Raw genomic sequence first — 22748 nt, forward strand, 5'->3', positions numbered from 1 at the left:
GTGGCTGATGTTTAATCATATATGATTCCGGTAGTGATCCTCTTTTGAACCGGAAGCGGTTATTTACTGCTTTTCATCATGTTGGAATAAAGGTTAAATATTTAACTGCAAAGTAGTAATGCGTGTTTGAAACCTGAATGTTTTTGCATTCAATCATTCAGAGATGTTTGTTGAAACTGATTGGATGTGGCACAGCCCTAACGAGAACATGTTCCACCAGACGCCACTGAGTAAAACGTGAACATTATTTCATCTGGAACCAGCAAATGTCTTTACATGAATTTAATTAGAAAACTAAACATCATTTTTTATGAACTCTTCATGTGTTTTCTGTGTAAAAATGTTTATTTGAAAAGTAATTAAATCTATCAGATACATTTAGTGAAGTAAAAAGTAAAATATTAACCTCGTGAAGTAGTACAAGTACCATAAATGTGTACTTGAGTACAGTATCCTTGAGTAAAAGTACTAAGTTTCATTCCACTTCTCAAAATAGACAATACTTTAGAAGGGCTGATGTTTTGAAACATTATTTTATTTTCGTTTTTTTCAATTGAACAATAAACAATACAGAAAACAAACCAACATATTTTATAAGCAATATAAGCACATATATACATACGTATAACCTTATATACGTATGTATATATGTGCTTCAGAAGTTACATAAGTTATTATTGATGATGGAAATAGATTAAACTCATCTACTAATTGACTACTTTCCTAACTTTTAGGATCTAAAAATAACATCAATACATTGTGCAGTGTGAACATACAAAAAATGATTTCCAAAATATATTTTAAAGGGTTTTGTTTTGTTTTAAAGATTTTTATTTGGGATTCTTTAACATTCAATGAGTCAACATTACGCTTTTATTTTGAAAATATAGCGGAAGTCGTGCTCTCGTTGTTGCCCGGAAACAAACTTGATGTTTCTCTTCTGTGAGGAAGTCATCACTCAACAAACATCCAACTGTCGCTTTTAGTTTAGTTTCTCTTTCAAACACGACGGAGACGAAACGCTGAATCATCCAAGATGGCGGAGGAAAATATCTTCTTCTTCGTTCCCAATTTGATCGGTAGGTTTCCATCGTCTCTAGTTTCCATCGTCTTCGTTAGCTAGCTAGCTTAGCATTAGCCTTCACACAGTGATTCTGTTGGGAGACAAATCACACCAGATCAACCATGACGTAATCTATCTATCTCAGGTGACGTCACACGGAATCAAGTTTATTTTGTATCGTTTACCTTTTACTTCGTTTATTGTTGTTGTTTATTGTTGTACTTTTAGCTTCTTTGGCCTCCAGAATACAATATGTACCTCTGTGATGTAGTGGAGTAGAAGTAGTATAAAGTAGCCGAAGCAGTCAGAGTAGAGCTTGATGTAGTACTTGTTGTACTTGTACCTGCAGGTTACGCCCGCATCGCGTTGGCTCTGCTGTCCTTCTGTCTCATGCCGTGCTGTCCGTGGACCGCCGTCTTCTGCTACCTGCTCAGCGCTCTGCTGGACGCCTTCGACGGCCACGCCGCCCGAGCTCTCAACCAGTGTACGTACACGTCGGCTCCGTTATCTAAAAACCATTTCACTGTTCGGTACCTTTCTTCTAACTTCCTGTTTGTTTCATCTTTCTTTCAGCCACTAAGTTCGGGGCCATGATGGACATGCTAACGGACCGCTGTGCCACCATGTGTCTGCTGGTCAACCTGTCGCTGCTCTACCCGTCCTACACCTTCCTGTTCCAGCTCAGCATGTGTGTGGACATCGCCAGCCACTGGCTGCACCTGCACAGGTGAGTCATTGCTAACAGGTTAACCTGACCTGTCAATCAGCGTGTAGCCCCGCCCTAAAGCATCCCCTGCTTTATGGTCTGTGTGACTCTAAATGGACCATAATGTACTAAATGAACATCATGCTGTATTGAAGAAGACTTGAAACTAGAGATTGAGACATAAACTCATGTTTACAATGTTTACTGAGGTAATAAATCAAGAGAGAAGTAGAGTCATTTTCTATAGACTTCTATACAACCAGAGGAGTCGCCCCCTGGTGGACACTAGAGAGAATGCAGCTTTAACACATGAAGCTCTGACTTCTCTTTTATTTTCTCAGCTCAACAATAACGGGATCAGCCAGTCACAAGAGCATCGACCTCTCTGGTAACCCTGTCCTCAGGATCTACTACACCTCCAAGGTGAGGAGCACACACACACAATCACACACACAATCACACACTCACACAATCACACACACACACAATCACACACACTCACACAATCACACACACACACACACACACACACACAATCACACACACATGTACACACTCACACAATCACACACTCACACAATCACACACACATGTACACACTCACACAATCACACACACAATCACACACAATCACACACACACACAATCACACACACATGTACACACACAATCACACACACAATCACACACACGCACACACAATCACACACAATCACACACACAAACACACACAATCACACACAATCACACACAATCACACACAATCACACACAATCACACACACAATCACACACACAATCACACGCACACACAATCACACACGCACACACACACACACAATCACACACAATCACACACACGCACATACAATCACACACACGCACACACAATCACACACACACACACACACAATCATACACACACACATGTACACACACAAACACACACAATCACACACGCACACACAATCACACACACACAATCACACACACGCACACACAATCACACACACACACACAATCACACACAATCACACAATCACACACACGCACACACAATCACACGCACACACAATCACACACACGCACACAAAATCACACACACACACAATCACACACACACACAATCACACGCACAATCACACGCACACACACACAATCACACTCTCACACACACACACAATCACACACAATCACACACACACACACACAATCACACGCACACACACACACACAATCACACACAATCACACACACGCACATACAATCACACACACGCACACACAATCACACACACACACACACACAATCATACACACACACATGTACACACACAAACACACACAATCCCACACGCACACACAATCACACACACACAATCACACACACGCACACACAATCACACACACACACACAATCACACACAATCACACAATCACACACACGCACACACAATCACACGCACACACAATCACACACACGCACACAAAATCACACACACACACAATCACACACACACACAATCACACGCACAATCACACGCACACACACACAATCACACTCTCACACACACACACACACACACACAATCACACACACACACACACAATCACACGCACACACAATCACACACACACAATCACACACAATCACACACACACGCACACACACAATCACACACACACGCACACACACACAATCACACACACACAATCACACACACACACAATCACACACTCACACAATCACACACACATGTACACACACAATCACACACACACAATCACACACACACACAATCACACACACATGTACACACACAATCACACACAATCACACACACAATCACACACGCACACACAATCACACACATGTACACACACAATCACACACACAATCACACAATCACACACATGTACACACACAATCACACGCACACACAATCACACACACGCACACACTCAGTGTTTAGTGTGTATACAGACTGACTGTGTGTGTGTGTGTGTGTGTGTCCTGTAGCCGGTCCTCTTCGTGATGTGTGCTGGGAACGAGCTCTTCTTCTGCCTCCTCTTCCTCCTCCATCACATCCAGGAACCTGCAGGTAAGACGTCCAGCTATACTCTGTAGTACTACTACTACTACTACTTCACTACGTTCATCTGACAACTTCTTACACTGTGGTATTAGTACTTTTACTGTGTAGTATTAGTACTTTCACTGTAACAGAGTATTTTTACAGTGTGGTATTAGTACTTTTACTGCAGTAAAGGACCTGGGTACCTCCTCTCCTCCCTGTGTGTACTGTGTGTACTGTGTGTACTTTGTGTCCTGTGTGTCCGTTGTGTACTTTGTGTCCTGTGTGTACTTTGTGTACTTTGTGTCCTGTGTGTACTTTGTGTCCTGTGTGTACTGTGTGTACTTTGTGTGTCCGGTGTGTCCTGTGTGTACTTTGTGTGTCCTGTGTGTACTTTGTGTGTCCTGTGTGTACTTTGTGTGTCCGGTGTGTACTGTGTGTCCTGTGTGTCCGGTGTGTACTGTGTGTACTTTGTGTGTACTGTGTGTCCTGTGTGTACTTTGTGTGTCCTGTGTGTACTTTGTGTGTCCGGTGTGTACTGTGTGTCCTGTGTGTCCGGTGTGTACTGTGTGTACTTTGTGTGTACTGTGTGTCCTGTGTGTACTTTGTGTGTCCTGTGTGTACTTTGTGTGTCCGGTGTGTACTGTGTGTCCGGTGTGTACTGTGTGTACTTTGTGTGTCCGGTGTGTACTTTGTGTGTACTTTGTGTGTACTGTGTGTCCTGTGTGTACTTTGTGTGTCCGGTGTGTACTGTGTGTACTTTGTGTCCTGTGTGTCCTGTGTGTCCTGTGTGTACTGTGTGTCCGGTGTGTACTGTGTGTACTTTGTGTGTCCGGTGTGTACTTTGTGTGTACTTTGTGTGTACTGTGTGTCCTGTGTGTACTTTGTGTGTCCGGTGTGTACTGTGTGTACTTTGTGTCCTGTGTGTACTGTGTGTCCTGTGTGTACTGTGTGTCCTGTGTGTCCTGTGTGTACTTTGTGTGTCCTGTGTGTCCTTTGTGTCCTGTGTGTACTGTGTGTCCTGTGTGTACTGTGTGTCCTGTGTGTCCGGTGTGTACTTTGTGTGTCCTGTGTGTACTTTGTGTGTCCGGTGTGTCCTGTGTGTACTTTGTGTGTCCGGTGTGTCCTGTGTGTACTTTGTGTGTCCTGTGTGTCCTGTGTGTACTTTGTGTGTCCTGTGTGTACTTTGTGTCCGGTGTGTCCTGTGTGTACTTTGTGTCCTGTGTGTACTTTGTGTCCTGTGTGTACTGCAGCGTGGCTCTACTGGCTGCAGGGCCTCTGTGGGATCATCTGTCTCCTGAAGACGGCCATCAGTCTGGTTCATCTGGTCACCGCCTCCCAGAACATGGCCGCCATGGACGCCGCAGAGCGGGAGAAGACGGTGAAGACGCAGTGAAAGAGGGAGGACAGAAATCCACCATGTTTTTAATGTATTCTTTATTATTTGAAGGGTTGTGCACTTAAAACAGAACGAGAAACGGAACAGAGTTTTATGACCAAATATGTAAACGTCCAATGATTAACTTTTCAGACTAAAGTCTGAGCTTCATTTCTTTATTACATCACAATGTCAAATGACAAAGAATAATGTCTCATCACGCTTCACTCGGATCGTTTCATTTCTCCTGATATCAAACGGACTCAGAGTCACAAAGTGTTCCAGAGGAACAAATAACATATTCATCGAAATATGAATGATATTATAACAATAAGCTGTAGAAGGAACAAAGCAGCGGAGCTACGTCACAATCTGTCATCTGATAACTCTATTGATCTGTTTCCTCTAATAAAGCACTTCTCTGTAACATTATAAATCATTTAAACTTACGAGTTACAGAAACCTTCTCTTCAGCGTTGACTCTGGCGCCCTCTAGTGGATGTAAAGACATTACACTGACCAACAGAAGCAGTGTGAAGACATGAGAGATATTTGTTCATGTGATATCTTCATGTCTTTATTTATGGTGGATTCATCTTCCAGTAACGTTTCATAGATCGTTAATAACCTAAACGTTGCTCGGTACTCTCACTGCGTCTGAAGCGTGAATGTTTGACGGGTCTCCGTCTTCTCTGATGTAATATATCATCACATTCAACATCTGAGAGCTCTGTGCAGTTAATCGCACAAACTAAGACAACCGTGACCAACATTTATCTTTTGTTATTTCCTGTGGACCAAATGTTTAAACAGTTCATCCAGAAAATAAAAGATGTATTAATTTATTATAAAAGCTTTAAAACAAACCTTTATTCCTCATTTATTTAGTTTATTATTACTATTTAAAATGTGTTGATTTGGGTGAAACTGACAACAGACCAAACAGAAAACAGCGGTTTGACTCTCGTATTCATTTCTGGAGATTCTGATAATTTATTGCTGATTATTAAATGTTTGTGTGTATTTAACATTCATAATGTTAGTTTGTTTTTTAGACGTGTTTCAGAGCTCCGAGTATTAGAACATTTAAAGACCTCGTGTGTTTCAAAGTGTTGGAATATTTGTTTTTGATGAACTCGTGTCTCAGAATGTATTATAATAATACAGTAAGAATTACAGATGTATATCAGCTGATGATATGATATGAGTGCAGGTGGTTTGACTGTGGAAATAAAGACAATAAAAAACAGATTTTTATTCTTTTCATTAACAGAAATCACATGCAGACAAAGTTTGAATTGTATTTTCCTAAATGAAGGCCGTGAATACCAGTCGAGTGTTTTACGGAAAACGATGATGATTATAATGAATTTAAAGCAAGCCTGCATGCAATTGAGTTTTTATTACTTTTTAGGATTTGGTGTAACCCACTCACAAATAGAAGCAGTGTATTTGTGTGTACATTTCTAAGTAATTAAATGCTACATTGTGTTTTTAAGGCATGCCGAATCAATGAGTTGTTCTTACTGAATGGAAAAACATAATTGTTTGTGTTTACTACGGTTATTATAATGACTTTAAAGCAAACACGTGACATTTTAAACTTGTCTGGATGGAGTTTGGTGTAACTCGCGTGGACGTCAGGTTAGAATCCAGCTGTTGCTCTTGCGCGCGTCGTTACCTTTAAGACACCGGACGAAATAAAGCTCGTTCTAACTAAACCCGACACCATCTTAGCGGAGAGAAGTTCCGGTGAACCGGGCGCGAGCACCGTTTTTATTTATCTTAAAACCGAAGAAGAGGAAAACAACCATGCCGAGCTGATTCGGTTTAAATGTCGGATTTCATTATTTTGTCGGCCTACCGGGAAGCGGCGGGGGCGCGAGAGGCACTGCACGAGACGAGGTCCGTGAGGAGGGTGGGCGCGTGCTCAAAATACTTTCCCTTTAAAGCGGAGAGGGACAGAGGGGGTGAAGGAGAGATAAAAAAAGAAAAGGAAGAAAGACAGCGAGGGAGGGAGGGCGCGCGAGAGGGAGAGAGTGTATTTTTTAAAAAAAAGAGAAAGATGTCATCCCGTCGATCGAAACACCGAGGCGGAGCCATGGACCGCGGCCGACTGGGAGCTCTCTAAATCGGGGACGAGCTGTAGGCAACGCCGAGGCTTTGGGACCCGACGCTGTGGCCTTTTTATTTCTTCTTCTCTTCCCCCCCCCCCTCGTGAACAGCTGCTATGATGAGCGCGACCTCCTACTCATCTTCTCTTTATAAATTATCTCTTTATTTTTGCATGCAATTCACCAGATTTGTATTACAGTCGACATAAGCAAATTCTATATTTTTTTAAAACGCACCATTAAATACAAGCATGATATCAACCATTTTGGCGCCAACAGATATGAATTCATGACTCATAGCCGAATCACTGATTAGCCGATTTAAGCTATCGTCCGCAGTCAGGACGCATGTCCATCCTCTGAACCCGGACAGGTGTGGAGGAGACACGGGCCTCATAGCAGCGGTTCTTCTTCTGCTAGCTGCTAGCTGCTAGCTGTTAGCTGCTAGCTGTTAGCTGCTAAAGGTTCAAACATGGACACCTCCTGGAGTAACTTCCTCTTTCAGGTGAGGCTTTAATTGATGCTCGAGCTGCTTTTGTTGTTTTGGGGAGGTTTTTTTTGGGGGGGGGGGGGGAGAAAAGAGGAGGAGAAGAAGAGAAGAGGAGGAGGAGGAAGGTGGGGGTGTTTGACATCTCTGCATGGGGGGGTGTTGGGGCAGGATGGAGCTGGTTTCACCCCTCAAAATATGTTATAATACCACACTGTCAATGTATTCTGCTACAGGAGAAGTACTAATACTACTCAGTAAGAATACTCTGTTAAAGAAAAAATACTAATACCACACTGTAAAAATACTCACAGTAAAAGTACTAATACCACACTGTTATGGTAAAAGTACTAATACCATAGTACAAAAAAAAGTACTAACACCACACAGTATATGTATTCTGGTATATTCATTAAAATATAGTTAAAGTATTCAAACTGTGACTGTTGTACTATTATATTTTCTCTCATTAGAGTATTATTACTCATTCATGTAAAGCAGGATTTTACTGTGGTGGTTAGTATACAGTATGTGTACTATTAACTAACAACAGTGATTCTATAATCCTGATGGATCAACAAGTTGATCTACAGAAGGATGAGGAGGGAGAGGAGGGAGAGGGGGGAGAGGAGGGAGAGGGGGGAGAGGGGGGAGAGGGGGGTGAGGAGGGAGAGGAGGGGGGAGAGGAGGGTGAGGGGGGTGAGGAGGGTGAGGGGGGTGAGGGGGGAGAGGAGGGAGAGGGGGGTGAGGAGGGAGAGGAGGGTGAGGGGGGTGAGGAGGGTGAGGGGGGTGAGGAGGGGGGAGAGATGATTAATGTTAGTATTATGATACTGTGATTAAACTAAAGATGATGTAACTATTATAACTAAATAACATTATTATTCATAATATTGATATTAATAACTATGTATTTGTCATGTTATTCATAATGCCCCCCCCCTCAGACCCCGGTGGCTCACACTCAGCCTGAGGCTCCTCTTCAGACTCCTCCAGCCGAGCAGCTCAACACGCCGCCGTCCACCGTCGACACCGCCGCCCTCAGCGAGGAGCCACTTCCTGGTGAGGGGGGGGGGGGGGGGGGGGGGGGCATGGAGAGAGATGGTGATCACATGATATGTTTTATTTTGTAACTTATATGAAAACGTTATTTATACACAACATTCAACACACGGGAGATTTACATCAGAAAGGTTTGGAAACTTAAAAACAAATTGATGATTAATTCAAAGCTCAGAATCTGTGAAGACACAGAAGGACATCAGAGATAAACAGGTGAAGAACAGACAGGACTATTATGTACACCATGTAAAACATATGTGTGTATATATATATGTACATATATGTATATATACACAGAGATACAATATTCTCTTGTTGTTTCACTATTAAAGTATTGGTACACTGTTTAGTCATCAAACTGATTCTTTTTCTTGCACTTTCATGTAAGTGAGACGCAAAAAAGATAATTAAATATAAAAACAAATTTAAATACAATAAACGTAAAAAAATTAAATTTAAAAATGATAAATGAGTTGTAAGAAAAAAAAAAAAAAAATTCAGTTAAATTAAAAGTGACACGTAAATAAATAAACCATATAAATGATGGGGTCAGTGGTAGAAAACTATAATATTCATTCACTCACTTGTTCATTTACCAGAACAGAGCACATTAATCAACATGTCAGTTTCCACCTCGATGTAAACAGACGCGGTTGGAAGAGATACCTGTCGTCAGTAGTTCACCAGGTTGTGACAGTTTAGTGTCGTAACATCAGCACAACGCTACAAAAGCAGATGGATGTCTTCACTGTGAGCACGGCCTCTTCACGATGCACGAGTGCTCATGACGTCTCTAAACCCGATGAAGATGTGGAAGTAAACATCTTCTCCTCCGTCTCTCCTTCAGTCAAACCGCTCGTTAAACCCGGTCGACCCGCCCACATCTGTGCCACCTGCAACAAGGAGTTCAAGAACAGCTACAACCTGCGGCGGCACCAGTCGGTGCACACGGGCATCAAGATGAAGGACCGGGCGGCCCGCGAGAAGGAGGACGGAGTCAAAGGTGGACGGGTGGAGAAGCAGACCGTCCCTCTGTCGCTCCTCCACCTCACTCTGCCTCCTCCACCTCCTCCTGCTCCTCCTCCTCCTCCGGCCCAGGAGACCCTCCCCCAGCACGCCACCATCCAAGAGGGCCAGCCGGTCTCTGTGTCCATGGCGCCGCCTCAGCCCATCCAGCCAGCTGTTGTGGTGGTGGGCTCCATGCAGCAGGTGGGTCCTCTGGGAGACGTTGGAGACCATTCAGGGTTTTATTCACCTTTTATCTTTCCACAAAAATACCTTTTTAGTGATATATGTCTCTGGCTTTTATTGTGAAAGGTCAAAACAGAGGAAGTGGGTCTGCGCTGCCGTTTGTCAACATTGACAAGTTAATAAAGTTTGCCATTTTGAATATGTCCGCTCCTCAGAACATGGTTGGTTGATGACTTTTAATTATAGAAAAAATAAAAAAAAATTGCAGGTTTAAAAATAAACTAGAAAAAGCATTTCCTGCTGAACATGCGTTGGAATGCTGAAAACTGAAATGAATCTCAAAAACATTGCTGAAAATAGATATCCAATTCAAAAACAAATTGCAAAAAGCTTAATAATTCAAAGAGTTTAAAGATTACAAATATGAAAAGTCATATCACACCTCTCCTGAAAGAGCTGAACATTTTGATATTTGAACAGTTTCTGTGGCTTAAAAGAATTCATCAGTGGTGATATTTGTAGTAGTATAAGTTGTAGTAGGAGTATTATTGGTATTAGAATAACTACTAGTAGTAGTAGTAGTGATATTTGTAGTAGTAGTAGAAGTTGTAGTTGTAGTAGAAGTATTATTAGTAGTAGAAGTATTAGTAATTAGAAGAAGTAGTAGAAGACGTAGTATCAGTAGTCATAGTAATAGCTGTAGTATTGGTCGTAGTATTTAATATCACAGTAGTAGTAGTAGTAGTAATAGTAATGGCAGTAGAAGATGTAGCAGTAGTACTAGTAGCAGTCGTACTAATAGCTGTAGTAGTATTACTACTTTTAGTAGCATGAATAGCAGTAGTAGTAGTAGTAGCAGTTGTCGTATAAGTAATAGTAGTGGTAGTAATAGTAGTAGTGGTAGTAATAGCAGTAGTGGTAGTAATAATATTGATGTTAGCAGTAGTAGCAGTAATAGTGGCAACAGCAAAAGTTATAGTCGAAGTAGTAATACTATATTAGCAGCAGCAGTAGCAGTTGTCGCAGTATTAGTAAGAACATTCATTTTTTTAACAAAAAAGCCAAATTCTGAGCTTGTTTAAATACAGTTAATCCATGGGGCTTTTATTTTGAAAGGGTGGTGCTGGGTGGGGGAGAGGAGACATAATCATAATGTCTGACACACATAAACAGGTTATTAAATGCCTGGCTTCATCACAAGCATTTCAATTAGAACTAGAAAATGCATTTCCTGCTGAAAATGCGTTGGAATGCTGAAAGCTGAAATTAATCTCAAAAAACATTGCTGAAAATAGATATCCAATTTAAAAAAAATTGCAAAAAGCTTAATAATTCTATAAGTTGAAAGATTACAAATATGAAGTTTGTGTGTGTGTGTGGGGGGGGGGGGTGGAGGAGGGTGGAAAGACCTCTAAAGATCCCTAAGACCTGAATGACTGTATGAGAGAGAGAGAGAGAGAGAGAGAGAGAGAGAGAGAGAGAGAGAGGGAGAGAGGGAGAGAGGGAGAGGAGTGTATGTGCATGTGTGTCTGTGAGTCTGTGTGTTTATCAACATCACTAATTGGCTCAATGGCAAACACCTGTGTGCCTGAAGCCATTTCATGGAGATAAAACAGGGAAACACCTCTCAAACAAATCATCAAAACTCCCATAACCGTAGCTCCTATTGCTCCGATATTAATAATTGAGGGGAAGAATGAGTTGAAGAACAGATCCTGTAAAAATTGTGTCTGTAGTGTAAAACTTGTGGCTTAACTGCCGATCTAGAAATGGGGGTACCGTGTTCTGTGGAAGATGTTTTTGAAGCAAAATTTAACATTGGTCTCTATGGAGCAGAAAGTTGGTTTTCCTCTCAATTAACGGCTTCCGTGTCAAATGTGGAAATCTGTGGGATTCCACAGTAATGTTTCTACGACAAGGACAATATTAGCTACTTCTACATCCAGAAATTATGCATGAAGAGTGAAGATTGTGGACACAGTGGCAAAATACAAATGTTTTTTTCACAAGAATCTCAAGCTGCTCTTCACTCTAGCGGTGACATCACGCACTCTAAGCTGCGCAATACACACCCATTATAAAGTCAGAAAAGGGCTGAAAAATCATAAAAGTTAAATTGCTGCAGTTCAAAACGTTTAAAAGATATCAAAAAGCTGAATCATGTTGGCAATAGTTGAGGGTTTTCTCAACATTTGAAAGTTGAAATGGTGTCTGTAGCTGAAAGTATGAGGAAGTTGAAGGATTTGAAAGTTGAAGAAGTTTAAGAGGATTTGTAAATATTCTCCATAGAAACCCATTCAAAAAAAAGTTGCTAAAAGCTTAATAATTCAAAAAGTTTAAAGGTTAGAAATATGAAGTCATAGCACCCCTCTGCTGAAAGAGCTGAACATTTTAATCATTGAACGGTTTCTGTAGCTTAAAATATGAAGTAGAAGAGGTGCGACGGAAGAAATAGAAGTTGAATAAAGATTCGAAGAACAACAGTTGGAATGCTTAACAGCATTCCAACAATAAACATTCTGGATCCTTGTAGACCAGCTGCTGTAATCACACATCGAAGGGATCTGTATCTGATAATATGGATCCTCATAGCTCCTCTCTGTCTGAGACATCCTGTACGTTTCTTCTCGTGTTGATTTTAAAAAGCTTCTTAACGTCTCATCTGCAGAATCTGAACCGCCACCCCAACGCCAACCAGGTGAGGAAGAACCACGCCTGCGAGGCCTGCGGGAAGGCCTTCAGGGACGTGTACCACCTGAACCGCCACCGCCTGTCCCACTCGGACGAGAAGCCGTACTTCTGCCCCGTCTGCCAGCAGCGCTTCAAGAGGAAAGACCGCATGAGCTACCACGTCCGCTCGCACCAGGGCAGCGTGGAGAAACCCTACGTCTGTCCTCACTGCGCCAAGGCCTTCTCCCGGTACACAATGAGACATTCAGGGACCTTTTTAAAACGTAGGACAGGTCCTGTCCTCACTGCAAGTAGTGGCTTAAAGTTATACATTACTATTGTCTCTTTAATAATAACTATTCTAACAGATAAAAACAGTTTAAGTCAGATACAAGATGTTTTATTTACATGTGAAACTCCTGTTGAACTTGATATTGAACTGTAAATATTGATCCAAGAGGTTTAAACTGTGATTAGACTGTTGAAACCGAGACTAACTAACACGTTGCCTCTTAATAAGATAAGATAATCAAAATGTGCAGGATTACAGCAGCAAAGTGGACAAAACAACAAGAGAAGAATAAACACAACAAAACAAGCAGAACAAATGTTCAGTAAAGGTAGAATAAACACGTCAATTGTAAAAAAACAACAAAAGCTAGAAATAGTATTTACTCCGATCGAGTGGTTGGATGCACACATGAGGTAGGAAATATAATGTGAGTATTTATATTGCTCATACAGACACTGTATATGCGTCCTATTGGGAGCAAAGAAGCACCTTCCTGTGTCTGCTCTTATTGTGAAACTCTTGACAATGAAACAGGAAGCTGCTCCTGTTTAAATCTCAGCTTCCAGCGTTCTCCTCTTTGTCTCTGGTTTAGTTCTGACATTCAGACACACAGAGGCTTGATTGTGGTGTTGGAGGTAGAACCATGCGGTGGTCTTTAGTCACAGCTGTTTGGTTTCTTTTCTTTCAGACCGGACCACCTCAACAGTCACGTCCGACAGGTGCACTCTACAGAGAGACCGTTCAAGTGCACGGTAACGTCTTCATCTGTCTGTTTACTGGAGCTCAGCCAATATGGGTTTGTGAATCACAGAGAGCACGAGGCACTGGATGAGGAGGATGAGGTGTTTGTACCTAATGGTCACGTACTAAACATCGATGTGAAGCTTCAAACAAATGGAATCAAATACAATAGATGATCAGCACTGAAGTGCTCTAATAAATAATAATACAAACAAATGATTTTAAATTGTTTACTTGATGTATATTATCTCTGAGTCTACAGGGATTATTGTTGGTAAAGAAATACAGAATAATTACTGAGCCGGGGACGAGGATAATACACCAAGAAATGACTCTTTATTCGGTTAAAGAGGGACATTCACCAACTTTTTATGAATGTATAACTAAAGGAAAATAAAGGAAAAACTTAACTTTTTTTATATAGTCTTTAAATTAAATCTATAAAATTATAAAAAGAAAAAGTAAACGCCAATATAATCTGATACATTTACGAGAAAAACTCAATATTCCTTACGATTATAAAATCACAAATTTACGAGAAATTGTGTTTTTAGTTTTGGTCGACAACATGGCTTCACTGTGAGGTCACGTGATGCGCGCCACTCATCAAGTGATACTTTGTGATCTGATCGATCAACAAACACGTGGTTTCAGCTCAGAGTCACCACTTTATCGTCAGCATCCAGACGTTGAGAAGGAAACAGTTCAGACATCATGAACATGGACGTCTCAGGTTCAATACAACACTGACCTGTGATGCTCCTGTTTATCAGGCGGCACGAGATCCAACCACGGTGAAGCCGTGCGGTTCCTTGATTTAAAAAACATTTTTTACCATTTTTTAATTTATGACTTTTTAATCTCAGAAGTTTCTTTTTCTCATGAATCTCTGAATGTTACTTTTCTCCAGCATGTCGTATATTTCTGATATTTGTGTTACTCGGCAGTACTTCTCTTTGGTTTGACCAGATGGAGACGTGAACTGTGAGATGATGAAAGTATCTAAGAGATATTTATATATTGTGTATATTGAAGAGTGATCCTCTAATATCTGTGTTTTATCACCTCAATTTACTGGATCTTAAAAACCTGATTTGCTCTTTTCTGTTCATTTAATCCAGAATTTACTGTATGATGAAAACGTTAAACGTTACACAATACTACATTTGATTTGCTCTCTCTTTCTGCTCTCGCTTCACGTCTACGTGCACTCTCCCCCCACAGACGTGCACGTCGGCGTTCGCCACGCGGGATCGACTCCGCGCTCACCTGATCCGCCACGAGGAGAAGGTTCCGTGTCACATCTGTGGGAAGCTGCTGTCCGCCGCCTACATCACCGACCACATGAGGGTCCACAACCAGTCGCAGCACCACGCCTGTCACCTCTGCAACCGCAGTGAGTCACAATAACAGCGCGTGGAAAGATGACGCAATAATAACTTCATCACGTTCTCTCTGCAGCACAAGAGACTAAATAACAAACAGGAAGTGTTTGTTTTCCAGGCTTCACCACGCTCACCTACCTGAGGGTCCACGCTCAGAAGCACCACGGTCAGGAGTGGAAGGAGAGCGGCGGGGCGCGGGGGGGCTTCGGTGGGACGGGGGCCGGCGGGGTGCTGCTGTGCCAGCTGTGCGGCGTGCAGTGCAAGACGGCCACGCAGCTCCAGGGTCACATGGGCACCCACGCCAGCCAGGGAGACCCCGTCCAGGACCCCACGAGCACCACCGGCGTGGCCGTCGCCGTGTCCAGTGCTAGCGCGGTGGGACTGCTAGTAACTGACTGCTCCGGCATCGGCCCCCCGCCCCACAGCTAGCACGCTGGGAGGGCGACGGGGGAGGGGGGGTGGAGGTTAAACCAGGAGAGACAACATCCAACATAGGTGTGTGAATGTTTAGTCTGTAAACATGTTATTCACTGTTTCATGAAGCTTTCACTTTCTCCAGACGGAGCTGTGTGATGAATGTCCTCACGTGATGTCACTGAAGTCAAGCGACGTCATGAGACTCGAGAGACGCCATTAGACTCGAGAGACGCCATTAGACTCGAGAGACGCCATTAGACTCGAGAGACGCCATTAGACTCGAGAGACGCCATGAGACTCGAGAGACGTCATTAGACTCGAGAGACGCCATTAGACTCGAGAGACGCCATTAGACTCGAGAGACGCCATTAGACTCGAGAGACGCCATTAGACTCGAGAGACGCCATGAGACTCGAGAGACGCCATGAGACTCGAGAGACGTCATTAGACTCGAGAGACGCCATTAGACTCGAGAGACGCCATGAGACTCGAGAGACGTCATTAGACTCGAGAGACGCCATGAGACTCGAGAGACGCCAGTAGACTCGAGAGACGCCATGAGACTCGAGAGACGCCATGAGACTCGAGAGACGCCATTAGACTCGAGAGACGTCATGAGACTCGAGAGACGCCATGAGACTCGAGAGACGCCATTAGACTCGAGAGACGCCATGAGACTCGAGAGACGCCATGAGACTCGAGAGACGCCATTAGACTCGAGAGACGTCATGAGACTCGAGAGACGCCATGAGACTCGAGAGACGCCATTAGACTCGAGAGACGCCATGAGACTCGAGAGACGCCATTAGACTCGAGAGACGCCATGAGACTCGAGAGACGCCATTAGACTCGAGAGACACCATTAGACTCGAGAGACGCCATGAGACTCGAGAGACGCCATTAGACTCGAGAGACGCCATGAGACTCGAGAGACGCCATGAGACTCGAGAGACGCCATTAGACTCGAGAGACGCCATGAGACTCGAGAGACGCCATGAGACTCGAGAGACGCCATTAGACTCGAGAGACGTCATGAGACTCGAGAGACGCCATGAGACTCGAGAGACGCCATTAGACTCGAGAGACGCCATGAGACTCGAGAGACGCCATGAGACTCGAGAGACGCCATTAGACTCGAGAGACGTCATGAGACTCGAGAGACGCCATGAGACTCGAGAGACGCCATTAGACTCGAGAGACGCCATGAGACTCGAGAGACGCCATTAGACTCGAGAGACGCCATGAGACTCGAGAGACGCCATTAGACTCGAGAGACGCCATGAGACTCGAGAGACGTCATGAGACTCGAGAGACGCCATTAGACTCGAGAGACGCCATTAGACTCGAGAGACGCCATTAGACTCGAGAGACGCCATGAGACTCGAGAGACGCCATTAGACTCGAGAGACGCCATTAGACTCGAGAGACGCCATGAGACTCGAGAGACGCCATTAGACTCGAGAGACGCCATTAGACTCGAGAGACGCCATTAGACTCGAGAGACGTCATGAGACTCGAGAGACGCCATTAGACTCGAGAGACGCCATTAGACTCGAGAGACGCCATTAGACTCGAGAGACGCCATTAGACTCGAGAGACGCCATGAGACTCGAGAGACGCCATGAGACTCGAGAGACGTCATTAGACTCGAGAGACGCCATTAGACTCGAGAGACGCCATGAGACTCGAGAGACGTCATTAGACTCGAGAGACGCCATGAGACTCGAGAGACGCCATTAGACTCGAGAGACGTCATGAGACTCGAGAGACGCCATGAGACTCGAGAGACGCCATTAGACTCGAGAGACGCCATGAGACTCGAGAGACGCCATTAGACTCGAGAGACGCCATTAGACTCGAGAGACGCCATGAGACTCGAGAGACGCCATTAGACTCGAGAGACGCCATTAGACTCGAGAGACGCCATTAGACTCGAGAGACGCCATTAGACTCGAGAGACGTCATGAGACTCGAGAGACGCCATTAGACTCGAGAGACGCCATTAGACTCGAGAGACGCCATTAGACTCGAGAGACGCCATGAGACTCGAGAGACGCCATTAGACTCGAGAGACGCCATTAGACTCGAGAGACGCCATGAGACTCGAGAGACGCCATGAGACTCGAGAGACGCCATTAGACTCGAGAGACGCCATTAGACTCGAGAGACGCCATGAGACTCGAGAGACGCCATTAGACTCGAGAGACGTCATGAGACTCGAGAGACGCCATTAGACTCGAGAGACGCCATTAGACTCGAGAGACGTCATGAGACTCGAGAGACGCCATGAGACTCGAGAGACGCCATTAGACTCGAGAGACGCCATTAGACTCGAGAGACGTCATGAGACTCGAGAGACGCCATTAGACTCGAGAGACGCCATTAGACTCGAGAGACGTCATGAGACTCGAGAGACGCCATGAGACTCGAGAGACGCCATTAGACTCGAGAGACGCCATTAGACTCGAGAGACGCCATTAGACTCGAGAGACGCCATGAGACTCGAGAGACGCCATTAGACTCGAGAGACGCCATTAGACTCGAGAGACGCCATTAGACTCGAGAGACGCCATTAGACTCGAGAGACGCCATTAGACTCGAGAGACGCCATTAGACTCGAGAGACGCCATTAGACTCGAGAGACGCCATTAGACTCGAGAGACGCCATTAGACTCGAGAGACTTCATTTAGACTCGAGAGACGCCATTGGACTCGAGAGACGCCATTAGACTCGAGAGACGCCATTAGACTCGAGAGACGCCATGAGACTCGAGAGACGCCATTAGACTCGAGAGACGTCATTAGACTCGAGAGACGCCATTAGACTCGAGAGACGCCATTAGACTCGAGAGACGCCATTAGACTCGAGAGACGCCATTAGACTCGAGAGACTTCATTTAGACTCGAGAGACGCCATTGGACTCGAGAGACGCCATTAGACTCGAGAGACGCCATTAGACTCGAGAGACGCCATTAGACTCGAGAGACGTCATTTAGACTCGAGAGACGTCATTGGACTCGAGAGACGCCATTAGACTCGAGAGACGGCATTAGACTCGAGAGACGCCATTAGACTCGAGAGACGCCATTAGACTCGAGAGACGCCATGAGACTCGAGAGACGCCATGAGACTCGAGAGACGCCATTAGACTCGAGAGACGCCATGAGACTCGAGAGACGCCATGACACTCGAGAGACGTCATTTAGACTCGAGAGACGCCATTAGACTCGAGAGACGCCATTAGACTCGAGAGACGCCATGAGACTCGAGAGACGTCATGAGACTCGAGAGACGCCATTAGACTCGAGAGACGTCATGAGACTCGAGAGACGCCATTAGACTCGAGAGACGCCATTAGACTCGAGAGACGTCATGAGACTCGAGAGACGCCATGAGACTCGAGAGACGCCATTAGACTCGAGAGACGCCATTAGACTCGAGAGACGTCATTTAGACTCGAGAGACGTCATTGGACTCGAGAGACGCCATTAGACTCGAGAGACTTCATTTAGACTCGAGAGACGCCATTGGACTCGAGAGACGCCATTAGACTCGAGAGACGCCATTAGAGTCGAGAGACGTCATTTAGACTCGAGAGACGTCATTGGACTCGAGAGACGCCATTAGACTCGAGAGACTTCATTTAGACTCGAGAGACGCCATTAGACTCGAGAGACGCCATTAGACTCGAGAGACGCCATTAGACTCGAGAGACGCCATGAGACTCGAGAGACGCCATTAGACTCGAGAGACGCCATTAGACTCGAGAGACGTCATTTAGACTCGAGAGACGTCATTTAGACTCGAGAGACGTCATTGGACTCGAGAGACGCCATTAGACTCGAGAGACTTCATTTAGACTCGAGAGACGCCATTAGACTCGAGAGACGCCATTAGACTCGAGAGACGTCATTTAGACTCGAGAGACGTCATTGGACTCGAGAGACGCCATTGGACTCGAGAGACGCCATGAGACTCGAGAGACGCAATTGGACTCGAGAGACGCCATTGGACTCGAGAGACGCCATTGGACTCGAGAGACGCCATTGGACTCGAGAGACGCCATTGGACTCGAGAGACTTCATTAGACTCGAGAGACGCCATTAGACTCGAGAGACGCCATTAGACTCGAGAGACTTCATTAGACTCGAGAGACGCCATTAGACTCGAGAGACTTCATTAGACTCGAGAGACGCCATGAGACTCGAGAGACGCCATTAGACTCCATCATGAATCCAACAGTGTTTTTATAATCTGAAGATTCATCTGTATAATACTTGTTTTATGTCTCTTTGTAGTCCTTTGTGTCTGTTTGTAGTTGTTTTATGTCTTTGTGGACTGTTTTGTTCTTGTATTGTGTCTCTTTGTAGTCATCTGATGTCTATTCGTGTTCATTTTGTGTCTCTTTGTAGTTGCATCATGTTTCTTTGTGTCTCATCCTGGTTGCTATGTGTCTCATTGAGTTGACATTTTGCAGGTAAAGGCCGGGGCCGGGGGGGCCTCTGACACTCTGGGCCCCTAAGCCTGTCCCTGGTCGGCCCCTCATGATGATATTGTGTGTTTTATTTACATGCTTTTTGTTTTGACTCTCCAGATGTTTTCTCAACAACCTAAAGTCAGACTGAGAGAAGCTGCCGTGTAAATCGTCTCTCCTCCTCCTCGTTATTCGTGGTTTCGTAAGGACAACAAGACTTTTCGGACCTTTTACCTCCAAACAGCTGATCTCTCACCAACACTGAGAGACTCACTCTGCAAACTGTACAGACGAGTCAAAGACAGGAACGAGCCAGAGGAGAAGAAGACAATAAGGAGACCTCTGCTCACTCACTCAGTAGGAAAACTATGTGTGTTTTTATTCACGTGGCTTAGCCATTAGCTGTTTCTATTTGCCACCATCTCGTTCTTTTAACTGTCGACTGACTTGCACATTACATTTAGCAGACGCTTTTATCCAAAGCGACTTACGATTCAGATTCTATCACATTCTACACCGTAGAACAGCTACGGGAGACATTATTGGGGTTAAGTGTCTTGATCGAACCACCGATCCTCTGATTGAAGGACGGCCCTGCTCTCCACTTAGCCAGTCGCCCACATTCTGTCCTGATTTTGTAAAGTGTTTTTCGATCATTTATGTTCCATGATGTCAGTGTTTTGTTTATAAAGATGTACGATAACAGGACTTTATCTCCCTTATTTTATTACTAAAACAGTCTCCAGTTTGCCTTTGTCAGAGTCTTCAGAGCAGGGAAACCCACCAGGACTCCAGATCGACTGTTTCAGACGGGCCATCATGTAAATACACTTTTTATACATATCTGATGGAGGCAAACTAATAGTTGTTTGTGTACCCCCCCCCCCCCCCATGAACATTGAATGTGCATAGCTTCTCTGCTTCATGCGGTCTTCGCTCCGTCTCTTGATGCTGATTTGTAATTCTTCAACAAGTTAAACTGTAGTTCTTAGCTACCTTGGTGACACATGTCTGTGGCTGTGCATATTGATTGTACTTGATGCATAGCGCCTCGTTACTACTGTATTAAAAAAGAGCAGTAAAATGTGTGATTCAGGTTGAAATGATGTTGACGGTGATTTTAGTGGTGGATTGTAACTCAGTACATTTATTCAAGTGCTGTACTGAGTTACACATTTGAGGTACTTCACTTGAGTCTGCTACTTTGTACTTCCACTTCAGTACATTTATCCGACAGCTTAAAACATTTTACAAATTATGATTCTGTTCCCACAAAACTGTAATACTGCATACCTGCTGTATTTTTACAGTGTAGTATTGGTACTTGTACAAAAGTAAATTTACATTTACTTCAATGCAGGACATTTACTTGCAACATAGTATTTTAACAGTGTAGTATTTGTACTTGTACTAAAGTAACAGTTTTGAAAGCAGGCCCTCTACTAGTAACAGAGTATGTTTACAGTGTGGTATTAGTACTTTTACTCCAGTTTTTTGTTTTACCCGGATACTTCCTCCAGCACTGCTAAGATGCTAACGTATTAGCATTGTTTACAGCATCAACCCCTCCCCCACCCGGCTCTACCAGCTCCTCCTACTGGACAAGCTAACCAGCTAGCCGCTGTGTGGAAGCGACCGGAGCTCTTTAAATACATATTTTTATATATATATATATATATATAAAATACCGCAGAGCACCAGAAGGCCTCCTGGATGAGACGCATATTCATCCATGAAATCACAACAAACCATCATCTTTATGGGACGCTTGTTTGGGTGGATATCACGACGCGATGACCAGCTAGCGAGCAGTTCGGAGCTAGCTGCTAGCTGCTAGCTAGCTGGTCGGCTAGCCGGAGTTAGCAGCTCCGCTAGACCCTCAGTTAACTCGGTTTTTTTCGGCCTTTTTAAAAAATGTGTTTCTGCGCCGCATGCCCTCTTTAATTTAACCGGGCTTATCTCTATACGTGAATTAATGAAATTATCAAAATAGGCGTTTTTTAATATGTAGGTCACTGTTTCCATCCAATGCTAGTTATGTGGGTCATAGACATGTTAGCACGAACAGCTGGTTAGCACGGCAGCTAGCTGGGCTTTATCTTTTAATTTATCCGTCATCTAAAACAAATACAAACAATAACGTTGAATCACATGCGTGTGATTACTCTCCAGCTAGTGTGTCTGAGGTTATCGTCGAGTGGAACATTTATTTATCTTTAATATTTTGGACCATCGTCGGCTAACTTCGCTAGCTGTGATCCTGCTAGCTAAGCTAACCGATTAGCTTCACTCATCAACCAGGTAAGAGCAAAGACAAATACAATGGTGACGTAGCTCATTAAAAGTGTGTGAATGTGATATTAAATCAACGTGTTTTTTGTGTACATGTTTATTTGTATTTATGTTTGTGTCATATATTTACTTTGTATTTTTATTTTATATTCACCAGAGTAATAATTATTTTAGATATTTTAAAAAAAATGTTTCATCACCCTTTTCTGGACTTTAAAAAAAAATACATTGTGAATTAATTATGAATAATTATTTTTGCACAGTTTTTACTTTTCAATTACCTTTAATTGGCATTATCCCCATTAGAACACAGTCTATTATTTTACCTGTGATTCTTTTCTGTGTTCGTGAATGTGTTGTAAACTACTGGATCTCTCTTTGGATCAAAACATTATCTTATCCATC

General features: G+C 43.8%; 3 protein-coding genes across 3 annotated transcripts in view; all 3 read left to right on the top strand.

Annotated features, from left to right (window-relative positions):
• Positions 1-930: 930 nt before the first annotated feature.
• Positions 931-6471, top strand: cdipt (CDP-diacylglycerol--inositol 3-phosphatidyltransferase (phosphatidylinositol synthase)). The gene is made up of 6 exons (XM_079281083.1): positions 931-1079; positions 1413-1547; positions 1637-1790; positions 2111-2192; positions 3788-3869; positions 5096-6471. Exons 1-6 carry the CDS (start codon positions 1037-1039, stop codon positions 5236-5238), a joined length of 639 nt encoding a protein of 212 aa, XP_079137209.1. The 5' UTR covers positions 931-1036; the 3' UTR covers positions 5239-6471.
• Positions 6472-7259: 788 nt separating this feature from the next.
• Positions 7260-20796, top strand: LOC306787271 (myc-associated zinc finger protein-like). The gene is made up of 8 exons (XM_079282379.1): positions 7260-7839; positions 8766-8880; positions 9728-10089; positions 12740-12990; positions 13722-13785; positions 14999-15170; positions 15278-15654; positions 20172-20796. The coding sequence occupies exons 1-7, from the start codon at positions 7807-7809 to the stop codon at positions 15586-15588; spliced, it is 1308 nt and encodes a 435-aa protein (XP_079138505.1). The 5' UTR covers positions 7260-7806; the 3' UTR covers positions 15589-15654; positions 20172-20796.
• Positions 20797-21687: 891 nt separating this feature from the next.
• nlk1 (nemo-like kinase, type 1) overlaps positions 21688-22748 on the top strand; it is a 17961-nt gene continuing 16900 nt past the window's right edge. Inside the window, exon 1 of the mRNA XM_079282067.1 lies at positions 21688-22352. The gene's annotated coding sequence lies outside the window, so the exon portion shown is untranslated. The remainder of the gene's footprint in view (positions 22353-22748) is intronic.

This window comes from Melanostigma gelatinosum, assembly GCF_949748355.1.
Source record: "Melanostigma gelatinosum genome assembly, chromosome: 13".
Classification (NCBI taxonomy): Eukaryota; Metazoa; Chordata; class Actinopteri; order Perciformes; family Zoarcidae; genus Melanostigma; species Melanostigma gelatinosum.